This window comes from Chionomys nivalis, chromosome 19, assembly GCF_950005125.1.
Source record: "Chionomys nivalis chromosome 19, mChiNiv1.1, whole genome shotgun sequence".
Taxonomy (NCBI): Eukaryota; Metazoa; Chordata; class Mammalia; order Rodentia; family Cricetidae; genus Chionomys; species Chionomys nivalis.
Window position 1 is genome coordinate 63,303,668 of NC_080104.1, and position 13,772 is coordinate 63,317,439.

At 42.6% G+C, this 13,772-nt stretch overlaps 1 protein-coding gene across 1 annotated transcript; it reads left to right on the forward strand.

The window, feature by feature from the left end:
* The first annotated feature begins 3,987 nt into the window (after window positions 1-3,987).
* On the forward strand, window positions 3,988-5,675 carry LOC130890436 (putative uncharacterized protein ZNRD1-AS1). The gene is made up of 2 exons (XM_057794352.1): window positions 3,988-4,176; window positions 4,625-5,675. The coding sequence occupies exons 1-2, from the start codon at window positions 3,988-3,990 to the stop codon at window positions 5,381-5,383; spliced, it is 948 nt and encodes a 315-aa protein (XP_057650335.1). The 3' UTR covers window positions 5,384-5,675.
* Window positions 5,676-13,772: the final 8,097 nt, after the last annotated feature.

The following is a 13,772-nucleotide window of genomic DNA, read 5'->3' on the forward strand; positions in this document are numbered from 1 at the left end:
CTTTCCCTCTGCGCACAAATCCTGGACTGTTCTTCCATAGGAAATCCTACACTTAGCGGGGGAAGGGGGCGGCGGCGCCCCACTAAAACTGGACTGGTTTTTCCAGAGCAACTGATTAACCCTCGGGTTAAGAGGACTACAACTCCCGCCGGTTCCCGAGACGTTTTCCGCCTTTGGCGGCTGCTCAGTGGCGAGAAGCAAAGCTAAGAAGCATCCTCGTGCTTCCTTTTGCCTCTCCCTACCGGTTGCTGCCCTGAGCACTTGAGTGAATCGGCTACGAACCAAGCAGGGGATGAATGGTGAAGGTGACATTCGAGAAGGATTTTTAGGGATTTGGAAGTGGTGGAACGAGTGAAGTTAGGGCTCTTCTCTCCTTGGGTTCTTGTCAGATGACGGAGGTAGCATTAATCAAAAGCGCCTCTTTTGATTTACTAGGGATTAGGTTTGGCTTTCACTGGCCGACCACTTCCACTCCCCTAAGTTCCCATTCACTCGTTTTTAAATACTTGCTATCCGCTAAGTGAACAATGGGGTAGGTATTTCATTCACCTAAAGGCTACAAAGTAAGGAATAAACTAGTGCGCCGAAGAAGGACCGGCTTGAAGACGGTGTTCCCAGCCCTCCAGCAGCCAACCTGATTGCCCGGCTTGAAGACGGTGTTCCCAGCCCTCCAGCAGCCAACCTGATTGCCATGCTAAAGCTGGTCTTTTTGTTTTGTTTCTTTCCAGACAGGGTTTCTCTGTGTATCCTGTCTGTGTAGCCAGGCCTTGACTGTCCTGGAACTCGCTTTATGGATCACGCTGGCCTCGAACTCACCACCTGCCTCTGCCTTCCTGAGTACTGGGATTAAAGGCGGGCGCCACCACCGCCTGGCACTATTATAGGACACAAGCTCTACTCTTTCCTTAGGAGAAACTCTCATTTGTCTTTCTGTACATGCAGTTAGTGTGCGATAAAGCCATGGGGAAGGGGTCAAAAACCCTCAGCAAGATGTCGAAAGGACATCATTTTATTTAGACCCTGTCATTTTACTTAGGGGTGAAATTGGGTGGCATTTTGCTTGTCTAGCAAAGCTCTGTTGCCGAGCCCCATGAAAGTAGGGCATTTTAAATTTCACTCCTGTGTCTTCTTTCAAAGTACAAATTGAAATTAACCCCACTTTCCCTTTAAAGTTTGACATTTGTCAGACAGCCACTTGGTTTGACTGTTGCCCTTAATGTAGTAAAGGAACACAAACAGCGTAAGGCACGATTTTCCTTTCCCAGCAAAAGCTCTGTCTATCCAATAGGTACTGAGCACCTGTGCCAGGTTTGGAGCTGAGACTGGGACTGCATAGTTGAAGTCTGTGTTCTCTTTTAATACAAATGAATAGTTAGAATACAGAGAAAGTACACTCGTAGGTATTTGAACCAGGGACATAAAGTCTACAGGGATATACCCGGTACATGCTCTAAGGAAAAAATGCAGCGTGTCTGTGTGGTGGTGCATGCACTAGGGAAGCTTGGTCAGGAGGGTTGTGAGTTTGAGGCCACCTTGGGCTGAGGAGCAAGGTCTAAGCCAGCCTCCACATATAATAAACACCTGTTTCTAAAATATGTGTGTGTGCGTGTGTGTGTGTGTTTGTGCGCACGTATGTGCGCGCATGCCTGTTGGGATGGACCCCAGGGCCTTGGTAGGTAAGCCCTTTACTACTGAGTTAAATTATGACAGCTATGAGGGAGTGCTTAGCTACTGTGTGATACTAAACAGTCCTAATTTTGAGACTTAACATTCATAGTACTGCACTGGATGCTTTGTGCAAGAAATAAAAGTATAGCCGGGCGGTGGTGGCGCACGCCTTTAATCCCAGCACTCGGGAGGCAGAGGCAGGTGGATCTCTGTGAGTTCGAGACCAGCCTGGTCTACAAGAGCTAGTTCCAGGACAGGCTCCAAAACCACAGAGAAACCCTGTCTCGAAAAACCCAAAAAAAAAAAAAAAAAAAAAAAAAAAAAGAAATAAAAGTATGGGGCTGGAGAAGTGGCTGCCTTCCAGAGGACCCTGGTTTACTTCCCACATCCACATCACATGGGTACTCACAGCCATCTATAACTCCAGTTCCCGGAGATCCAGTGCCCTCTTTGGGCCTCCACAGACACACAGCATGCAAGTGGTGCACAAACGTTCATATTATAAAGTAAAACTAAATATTTTATAAAGAAGAAATGCTTATTTTTTGGAGGCAGTCTCATAATGAAGCTGACTTAGAACTCATAGTACTTCTCTTGTCTCAGCCTCCTAAGTGTGATTACAGGCATGAAACCTCCATGTCAAGTTCTAGGATGGTAATTTTTTCAATCTCTAACTATGAGCAAGTAAGAATGTCTAAGAAGGGTTGGAGAGATGGCCTAGTAGTAACCCTTGGCAGCTAACAACTGTAACTCCAATTCCAGAGAATCTGATGCCCTCTTCTGGTTTCTGAGTGCACTACATGTTATGACACATGTAGGCAAAGCAACAGAACACATTAAAAATAGAAATAAAGACAGGCGGCGGTGGCGCACACCTTTTATCTCAGCACTTGGGAGATCGAAGCAGGCGGATCTGTGAATTCGAGGCCAGCCTGATCTACAGAGAGAGTTCCAGGTCAGCCAAGTCCACACAGAGAAACCCTGTCTCGAAAAATAAAAAGCAAACAAAAAAATAAAAATAAGTAAATCTTTTCTTAAAGGAATGTATAAGAAGTCAGTGGAACAAAATATTAGATTTTAGAGCCTCTTCCATATTATAAACAGCTACTTGTGGTTTTGCCTTATAATTTATATACTTCTAAATTTCAATATCAAAATGTTACATATGACCATAGATACCATAATATAGTGATCAGCTTTTACAAATATTTTTATTTGTTTTTGAGAGTTTTGCCTGCATGTGTGTATGTATACCACATGCATGCCTGGTGCCCATGAAGGTCAGAACAGGGTGTCTGGTCCCCTATAATTGGAGTTACAGATGGTTATGAGTTGCCATGTGGGTGTTGGAACTCGAACCTAGGTCCTCTGGAAGAGCAGCCAGTGCTCCTAATCACAGAGCCATCTCTCCAGCCCCCAATTGTGATGGATTTTTAAGTTGTAAAATGAAACTCTGCAGAGGAAGGAGAATCTCTGATGAGGTATGCTAGGAAAACTCCTAGAGACCAAGGGGCTCACCTGTAACGGGCAGGTATCTGATGTTTACTGAGAATTTACCATGTACTCTCTTTACACTAAACCACGCTTGTTCTTTATGACCCTGAGAGGTAGTTCTTGTCTTACATCTGCACTTTATAAATAAGGAAACTGAAGTTAGTTGGCTTGCCCTGCAGCATATGTTGAGGAAATAGAATTATGGCTCAGTTTTTTTCCTCTCAGTCCTCAAAGCCTTTGCTTTTGACTGTAGTTTGAGGATCCCATGCTGTGTGTTAGTCAGCTTCAGTGGCCTGAATGCGACCTCACAGTAAACTCAGGTTTGAGCAGGAATGACTCATAAGACAGTGGCCTTCACTTATGGTGCTGTCAGCTTGATAAACAAACACAGAGGGCCACAAAGCTCTGCCTGCAGGGTCTCAACAGGAATAGTCTCAAAACAGATTTAGGGTGAAGGATGTTTGACAGAGGGACAGACCAAACAAGAATAGAATCTCAGAACAAAACAGAGCAAAGATGCTGTATGTGCTGATAGAGGCACAAAGGGCCTGGTTGGATAAAGTGCAGAGAGACAGTGAGCTGACAAAACGAGAGCCTAGAGTTACCTCGGAGGACAAAAGAGGCCTTGAGACTGAACAGTCTGGTTTGGGGGTCCTCAGGCCACCCCTCACCAAAGAGCCTGTTCCTCACCTCTTTCAGTCCCAAGTACAAGATTCTGAGTGGTTCACACTGACTCCACAGGAGAGGTGTGGTTTTAGTTCACGTGGAAAGAATGACCTTCATCATTTTGCACCGTGGGAAATTCAGTGGTTTCTCAGTGGAGAAATGGCCTTTGCTGTTGGCCAGATATTTGAGTTCTTTGACTGGGAGGGAGGATGGGTGAGCAAATGTGGCATCTCCCACATTCCAATCTACCTTTGGTTTTTTTTATCTTCCAGATTGGCTTGGGCAAAAGCATCCAAAGACCCTAGGATTGCAGAAGGTCAACAGTCTCCACTGGAGAAGAGGCTCCTGGTAAATAAATTGTAGACTGTACAGTTTGGAGTTACCCAGAAAAGGAGCCTGGGGTTAAATCCTTCTGCACAGGCGGCAGAGGCGGTACTCCTCTCGCGCAGCTTCCGCGCCTGGAAATTGTCCCAACACCAATGTCCAGAGTCTGGATTTTAAAACCTAGTAATTTATTGGTGATGAGTACTGGGTAGTTTCAAAACAACCAGACTTGCCTGGGAGCATGGGGCTTAAAATTTGAATTGTTACTCTGAAGTAAGTAAACGCTGTGAGTGAGTGAGTGTGTGTGTGTGTGTGTGTGTGTGTGTGTGTGTGTATCCATCTGCTTATGATTTCAGAGTTCTGGGATTAAGACATGTACCAAGACTCCTTCCTTGATAGTAGTGAGGAGGACAAAGTGCTTTTAAATGTGTTTGAAGGGAAAATTATAAAACTCTGACCCTCACTTTGACAGAGTCTTGGTGGTGTGCACACTACAGCAGCGAGACACTTGGTGACCCGGAAATGCCGAGAGGAGAGCAGAGCGCTCTGCAGGGAGCAAGCGCGTTCTCTTGACTACTGGCTGGCAAAAGCCGAGTCTTACTATAATAAAAGAATATTGGAGATGATGAAAAAAGAAGACACCGGCGGGGAAACAAAGACTAAAGTGGAAGAGGAAACACCACCAAGCACAGAGGGACAAAAACTACATTATTTTGTGCCCGAGAGAGAGAAGAAACAGATAGAAAGGCACATTCTCAGAACAGGCCAGGCCAGAGAATTTAAGAACAAAGCCTGGAGGCAGACCCGACTCCTCAGTGAAACCATACTCCCCAAGATTGTGCCAGAAAAGCAGATCATCCCGAAAGCACAGAGAAGAAGGCAGGTGAACGAGAGAGAGCTGCACCAAATTAAAGATCATCAAGAACGCATGATTCGAGGGCGGGAACTTCTCGAGCAAAGACTAAAAGAAAGAATCTTGAGAAAAAGCCAGAGCCAGATTCCACTACCTGAGAGGCGCGGTCAAGGGAAGAAAGAGATAAAGGAGTTTGAAAGGGTTGTTGCTTACCCACTTTTCCAGCCGTCCAGTACAAGTCGGATTAAAGTGGATATTCTTATGGAAAAATCTCAGGACGAAGAGGAAGTGAGCACAATTATAAAACCGTATGGAAGGAGATTCTTGGCTGTGCCACCTTTTTTGAGAACTCAAATAGGAAAATTAAAGGATCAGTAAAATTTCAGAGTGTTGGTGATGAAACTGTTTCTTTTTTGCTTTTTTTTCCAGACAGGGTTTCTCTGGCTGTCCTAGAACTCACTCTGTAGATCCTACTGACTTTGAACTCAAGAGATCTGCCTGCCTCTGCCTCCCAAGTGCTGGGATTAAGGTGTGTGCCACCATTGCTGGGCTGAAACCTTGATTCTTTTATGAACCTGTTTTTTTGTATTCTGGTTGTCTGCATAAGTTGATGAATGGTGGTATTTCTATTACATACATACATAGTGATCAGACAGTCTGGGCTTGAAAGTTTGCGTAGATATTTCTAATTTCTTTGTGTTTGTTCAAATTGTCCTTTCAACAAATTTTGGATTATATTTATCTATTGTGGTATATGTGCATGTGGGTGCATGTGTGTGTGTGTGTGTGTACCACCATGGGTCAGTGTGGAGGTCAGAGGACAACTTGCAAGAGTTGGTGCTCTTCCATCATGTGGGACCTAGAGATTGAACCTAGGTCATCAGGCTTGGCAGCAAGAACCTTTACTCACTGAGTCATTTTTTAAAAATATTTATTTATTTATTATGTATACAATATCCTGTCTGCGTGTATGCCTGCAGGCCAGAAGAGGGCGCCAGATCTCCTTACAGATGGTTGTGAGCCACCATGTGGTTGCTGGGAATTGAACTCAGGACCTTTGGAAGAGCAGGCAATGCTCTTAACCACTGAGCCATCTCTCCAGCCCTCAGAGTCATTTTTGCCAGTCCAGCTTATCCTTTTAAACATTATTTTCTTGTTTTTAAAGTAAGAACAACTTCTCATCAGATTTATGGAGGATTATGAGCATTGTGGGACATGTTAGCTCCCCCAGCTGGGTTGTGTAATAGTAGTGAATAAGATTTTCTCATCTGCCAGGATCTCTGGTTCTTCCTGCTTCCACCTTTCAAAGTTAACTCAATAATGTTACTACAGTTCAATATATTGGTGGGTACTTTGGTGCTTTTACTGGAGAAATTCTAACTAGTCCCTGAAGTTCTGACTTAGAATATATAGTTTATTTGTATGAAAAGTTTAGTTTTGAGACTCTTCCTATGTGCTAGGCATTGTGTTTATTACTGGAGATGAGTGAATGTTGTAGAAGACTTTCCCTGAGGAGACATAGATAAATGTCTCCTTACCCCAGATGAGGCGCCAATGACTGACCAAAGCAACAATTCCACGTAAGTCCAACGTGGCAAGCAAGTTAGTTCTTGCAGTGACTTCCGTGAACGTGGATGTTCATAGTTGCTGAATAGAGAACCAGAGAAGTAAAACCTGGGTGTTCTAAGGATGTACACTCAGTCTGTGATTCTTCTGATACCCAGGGTCTGCACTGCCAGAATATCCCCGGCTCTGTGCTGTCCAATAAACTTCTTACAGTGGTACAAAGTCTTCTATCTGTGTTCTTCAGAACAGTAGCCACTTCTTGCATGTGACCATTAACCATTCAAAGCGTGGCTAGTGTACCTAAGGAACTGAATGTTTAATTTATTGTTCAACAGCATCTCTCTAATTTGGTTGAATTAAAACTGTCACCCGTGGCTCTGCCCACCACCAGACTGGCAGTACTGCCTGGATAAATTCTGTTCCTGTTTTCTGGATGACAATCCTCCTATCAGCTTTCTGTATCTGACACTATTTGCTGGTGTGAGAAGTTACATCAGTATCAGTCTAGTTTCCTTTGTAATTCTGAGGTTCTCTACTCCATTAAAGGGACTGAAAGAGTGCTGTAGACAACTTCTTTATGGAAATAACTGAATTTGTCTGTAGAAGCAGCGATGTAGAGTCTTCTAATTTAAAAAGCCCAGGACTGGATGGACTCACTGCTGAATTCTACCAGACATTTACAGACTGACTAAGACTAATGTGTAGTCTTGGGGGTGGGGGGGCTGCCACTCAGCTCCCAGATAAATACGCAGAGACTTATTCTTAATTATGAATGCCTGCTTTAGCGTGGCTTATTTCTAGCCAGCTTTTCTAATTTAAATTATCCCATTTCTCTTTAATTACATTTTGTCTCTGGGCGGTTTACCTTTCTTTATTCTAGGTATCTTTCTTTCCTTCTTACTCCATGGCTGATTGTGTGCTAGGTGGCTAGCCCCTGGTATCCTCCTCTCCTTTTCCTTTTCTCGCTCCTCCCTCTTCTCTCTAGTCTAGATTTTTCCTCCTATTTGTTCTATCTACCTACCAGCCCTACCTATTCCTCTCCTGCCTAGCTATTGGCCATTCAGCTCTTTATTAGACCCATCAGGTTTCTTAGGCTGGCAAAGTAACACAGCTTTTCAGAATGAAACAAATGTAACATAAAAGAATGCAACATATCTTTGCATCATTAAATATTCTACATTATAAACAAATGTAACAACATCTTAAACTAATATTCTACAAAACTAATGCTCCTCAAATTATTCCATAAAATAGAAATGAAACATTACCAAACTCATTTTATGAAGCTAACCATACTGCATAACAACTCTAAAAATTATGGCTCAGTTCTCAATTATCTGGTGAATATGGATGCAAAAATAACTATAAACCAAGTTTAATATATATTTCTAGAAATCATATACCATGGTCAAGAATGTAGACCAGGAACCTCTAGGCTATATGTATCAGCCTCACAGCTTGTTGCCTATTGCCTAAGTGATTGCCAGGGCCAGGTGTGGTCATTCACACTTGTAATCCTGGAAGAGGCAGGACAATTTCCTAGAGTTCAAGGTCAGACCTGAAGCAACTTGAGGGAAGAGGAATTTACTTTGGCTTGTGATTTAGGAAAGCTGAGACCATCACAATGAGGAAGGCCTGGTGGGTTTATGACTTCAGGAACATGTGGCTGGCGCTCCTCTGGCTGTCTCCTCTCTGATTCAGTCTGCGCCCCAGAGCATGGACTGGTGAAACCTAAGTTCAGTTAATTCTCTCTTGGAAACACCCTCAAGGACAGTCTTGGGGATGCATCTTCTAGGAGACTCTAAATCTGCTCAAGTTTTCAGTGAAGAGTAGCCATCACTGCTACATTAGTGTGTTCCAAACCAGCCTGTCTGACAGTGTGAAGCCTTGTTTTAAAAATGTTCAGCAACCGCTGGGCTTTCGTGGCACAGGCTTTTCATCCCAGCACTCAGGAGGCAGAGTGAACTGAGTGAGCAGGAGGAGGGGAGTTGGGTAACAGGAAGGAGATCAGGGAAAGTGTGGTAAATGAATAAAAACTTAGAGATTGAAGAAAGTGCCCTCTTCACTGATAAGAATGAGGCCTTTTCTAATGTAAATTTCCTTTAGAAAAGGAAGATTTGTTCCCTGCTGGGCGGCATTCCTTGGTGGTTGATTTCCTGTAGCCTTTAGCTCAAAGTAATCTGCTTGTTGAGGAGACACCCCCCCCCCCTCCTGCAGAGGTCGCTCACTCTTTTAATCCCAGCACTGAGGCAGGCAGGTCTCAATTTTCAAGACTAGCCTGGTCTACAGAATGAGTTCCTGGAAGGCCAGGGCTACACATTGAAACCTGGCCTCAAAAAAATAAATATATAAAATAATAATAATACGTTAGCAATCTAAATGGTGGGTCTTAGAAAAAAATGAACAAGATTTTTTTTCTTCTTTTTTTTTTGGTTTTTTGAGACAGGGTTTCTCTGTGGTTTTGGAGCCTGTCCTGGAACTAGCTCTTGTAGACCAGGCTGGTCTCAAACTCACAGAGATCTGCCTGCCTCTGCCTCCCGAGTGCTGGGATTAAAGGCATGCGCCACCACCGCCCGGCAAAAATGAACAAGATTTGAGTTGAGGCCACTGATATTAGTGATCAGAACATCAAACATGATAGAGATGAGCTTCAAATGAACATTTCAAGAAGTAAAAGGGAAGAGGACATGCGTCATCAGTCCTGAAATGTCATATTAAGTGATGTATTTATTTTTGTTTCCCCATCTGTGGATAGATAGAAGAGTTTAAGAGACAACAGTGTATATAACAAAAGTCTGTGAATGCTTGCTACCTGAAAATTTCCTAAAATGGTTTCTTGCTTTACATACAAATAATAGAATCCAAATTCTTATTTATATATAAAGGGACTTTATATGTGAAATTGGAGCTTAAGATATCACAGTTATGAACAGAACCCACAAATGCATCAGCATCAGATCCCATACAGGATACACCGGGCACAGGAGTCACTGACCACTCTGCAGCTGGTCACTGTGGTTGAGACAGCTTCTATGCTGCCCCATGAAACTCAGTAAAGAAGGAAATTACAGGATCATGTCAATAGATACAGTAAAGGCCTTTGACAAAATTCAACATCCTTTAGGTAAATTTAAGAACTGAAGAAACTAGAGATAGAAGGAATGTACCTCAACATAACAAGTGCTGTATATAAAACAAATAAAGCAAACATTATACTAAGTGGAAATAGAGACTGAAAACATTTCCTGAAAATCAGAATGAGATAAAGAGTGTTTATTCTCTCTACCGTTCCCCCTTTTTTTTTCTTAGATAAGATCTCTCTGTACAGCCCTGGTTGGCCTAAACTCACTGTGTAGACCAGGCTGGCCTTGAACTCACAGAGATATGCCTGTCTCTGCCTCCCAAGTGTTGGATTACAGGCATGAGCCACCACACCTGGTTTATTCTCTCTGCTCTTATTCAAAGTAGTTCCTGAAATCTTAGCCAGGGTAGTAAGACAAGAGACCAGGATACCAATAAAGGAAGACATCAAATGATCTTTATTTGTAGATGACATGTTCTTATATTTGAAATTACATAAAATATTTTCAGCAAATTAACAGGGAACAGAGTGAGAAAGATTGGGAAAGCAATCTCATTCATAGTTGCTATGAGAAAGTACCAAATACCTAGGAACAAGTCTAAATAAAGAGGTTAAAGGCATCTATAAGTAAAACTGTAAGTGCCAAAGAAGCCTGGACCTGGTGACTCATCTGTAATCCAAGACTCAGGAAGTTCAAACTTTGGGGTCAATTTGTTCTACATAACCAACCAAACAAACAAATAAATAAGCAAGCAAACAGAAAACAGTTAAGAAAGAAATGTAGGAAAGCACTAGAAGACTCTTTGTAACCACACAGATATATAGTAGAAGATGTTTGTGACTATACAGAATTAATATTCTGAATATGACTAATTCTGAAAGCAATCTAGAAATTCAGTGTTAAGTCCCACAAAAATCTCAATGACAGTCTTCAAAGAATGAGAGAAAATAATGCTAAAACTCATATGTAAGGAGAAAAGACCTGGAATAGCCAAAGTAATTATCGACAGAAAGAGCAATGCCGGAAGAATTACAGTGCCTATCTCAAATGAACAAAACCAGCATGGTACAATTGGCCAATAAAAGAAGTAGAGGATGCAGAAATAATCCCTGCTTACAGCCACTTGATTTTCAACAACAGTATCAAAAATACATTGGAAAAACAAACTTCTTCAGTAAATAGTAGAAAAATAATACTGCAAAAAAGAAAAAAAAAAGAAAAATAACACTGTATTGTTATTACCCTGTTTTTGTTTTTTGTTTTTTAATTCAAAACAGGCCAAGGATTTAATGTAACAAAATTCTGAAACTGCTAGAAGAAAACACTGGGGGTATGTCGACCGCCTTGACGGGTTACTCTGTCTAGGGTTTGTAACCCACCTGGCTGGTCAGTTATTCCAGGGTCACGGAGAGGCACCACCTGAAAGACATGGGCTGATAAGGAGGAAGGAGGCTAGGCATATTTGTCGAAGCCTCCGTTTATTAGAGTCATGGTTACAGCTTATATAGCCCCTGGATGAGGAGCTTGGGGGGCTGGGGCACGGGATCTTGCCACGTGGTCCATGCCGGTCACTTAGTCCAAGAGGTTACGATCAGTCAGGTCACGATTCCTTGGTCAGGAAGTCACAAGTTGACCCACCTAGTTCTCTAGATAGTCTGGAATGTGAGGCAGGTTCCGCTAACAGATAGCTCTCTATTAACAGTTAATTTGGGTGTGAGATAGGCTTGGTCAATAAAACTATTCTCAATACAATTGGGAAGTGAAGCCCTCTGCAAAAACTCCTCACAGTGGTGCTTCCTGTAAATTTTGGGGGGACACGGCTCCTGACAGGGGTAAACACTTCCAGATACATGAAAAGCCATAAGTCTTGAAGGCCCATAGACCAGGAAGCCCCAGACTCTGCTGTGCACAGGAGTTCTCTAGATATCTCAACAAAATTCAGGAAGTCTGACATAAAGCTGAAATTCTAGAGTTGGGACAGAAGCTGCTGCTGTTCAGATCACTTGGAAAGACTGATGTAGACAAGGAACTACTAGGCTGTGTATCCATTATATCTTGTTACCTAAATGATCTGGAGCCAGATGTGGTAGTCCAAACCTATAATCTCCACGATTGCTGGGACTTGGAGGCCAGCCTGGGTTTCTCCATTACTTGCTTTTCTCACTGTTGTGACAAAGGCCATACAGAAGCACCTGAAGACAAAGAACATAAGTTACAGCAAGAATGAACAAACAGTAAATGATAGATGTAAGACATTTCCCCATATCCCATTAAGCCAGTCCTTGTTTTTGTCATTTGTTTTCATTTTTATTATTTTTTCATTATATGTATATATGCATGTATGTATGTATATTTGTAGAGGGAGTTGAGACAGGGTCTCTCTATGTATTTCTGACTGTGTATGTAGTCAGGCTGGCCTCTAGCTCATACAGATCGTCCTGTGTCTGTCTCACTAGTACAAGGATTAAAGGCATAAGCCACCAGACCTGGCTTTTCATACAATGTATTTTGATCATGTTTTCCTCCCCCAGACTCCTTCTATATCCTCTCCACTTCACTAAACATTTAATGTCATGTTCTCTTTCTAAAACAGAAGAAAATCAAAACAAGTAATAAGATAAAAAATGCCAAACAAAGCAAAAAGCCCACATACTCACATACAAAACATGGAGTCTGTTTTATGTGGGCCAACTACTCCTGGGCAAGGGGCTGTCACGGAATGCAGTGGATATACCCAGTGACCCTGCACAGAAGAAAGTTGATTTTCCCTTTCTCAGAAGGTGTCAGTTGTAAACAGCTTCTTCACTAGGGGTAGGACTTGGTGTCCACTTTCCCCTTCAGTGATGAGATTTCTGCATGGCTTGAGCCTGTGCGGGTCTTTATGTGCTGCCACAGTCTGTGAGTTCATACGTGCATCAGACCTGTTGTGTCTGGAAGACACTGTCTCCTTGGAGTCACCCACCACTTCCCGTTCTTAAAATCTTTCCACTTCCTCTTCTGCATTGTTCCCTGAGCCTTGAGGGGAGGATTAGATGAAGACATCCCATCTAGAACTGAGTGCTCCAAAGTTTCTCGTTCTTTACCTATTTTCCAGTAGTGAGTCTCTGTTAAACCAGTCTGCACTCCCCAGAATGAGTTAGAAATAGTCCAGCCTCACTTACCTGATAAAAATATATGTAAAATGTATGAAGAATATATATCTTTTCTGGGCATGGTTGTGACCTCCTGCAGTTCCAGGATTTGAGAGTTGGAGGCAAGAGGGTTAAAGTCAGACTCAACTGTATACTTCCAGTCCTGGGCTATGTATGTGTCTAAATCAATATCTGTCTGTCTGTCTTCTGTCTGTCTGTCTACCTCTCTCTTTCTTGTGTGTGTGTGTGTGTCTGTGAAGAGCAGGCATGGTAGCCCATAATTGTATTCTCAGTCCTCAGGAGGCAGAGGTATGAGTATTAGCTCAATTCAAGACCAGTTTGGTGTGTAGAAGGGTGGGAGGGGTAAATCCATGAGTTACCCATGAAGAAAGAGGTGTTTAAGAGTTTCCTCTCTTTCTTTAGAGAGAGGCTTAAAATAAGAACATTATATGAAGGAAGTAGATAGAAGTAGGTTCCTAGTCCATGACCTTGTAAAACGTCTGTCTTCTTCAGGTGTGTTGTCTCTGGATTTTGGGAACTGGTCCTGGCAATTTTTAAAGTCACCTATAAGGTTGGCCCAACAATATATCTAGTTTGCCTTGAGGTATGTCAATCTAGATTTTCTCTCTCTAAACATAAATCAGAGAGAAATGGCAAGTAAACGAATCTAAAAGATGTGAGGAGGTTGGGCTGTCAACCAGGGCACATTGTTGAGAGGAAATACAAAGAATTATGGCATGTAAATTTTATGTAAGTCAAATTTTATTTCTGAATCCAATCTCCTTCTTTTATTGGCAAGATTAGGCTTACAGGAGAGGAAGTGGAAACAGATCCTGTTGAAAAGGGGAATTTATTACAAGTTCCCTCTGCATCTTTCCTCTATAGGGAAAGGACTGGTCTTTCCCAGGGCCATATCTGTGGGTTCTGTGGTCAGTAGAGGTCCAGCCTCATGTGGGTGGAAAGCCCAAGCTGGAAGAGACTTCCTGT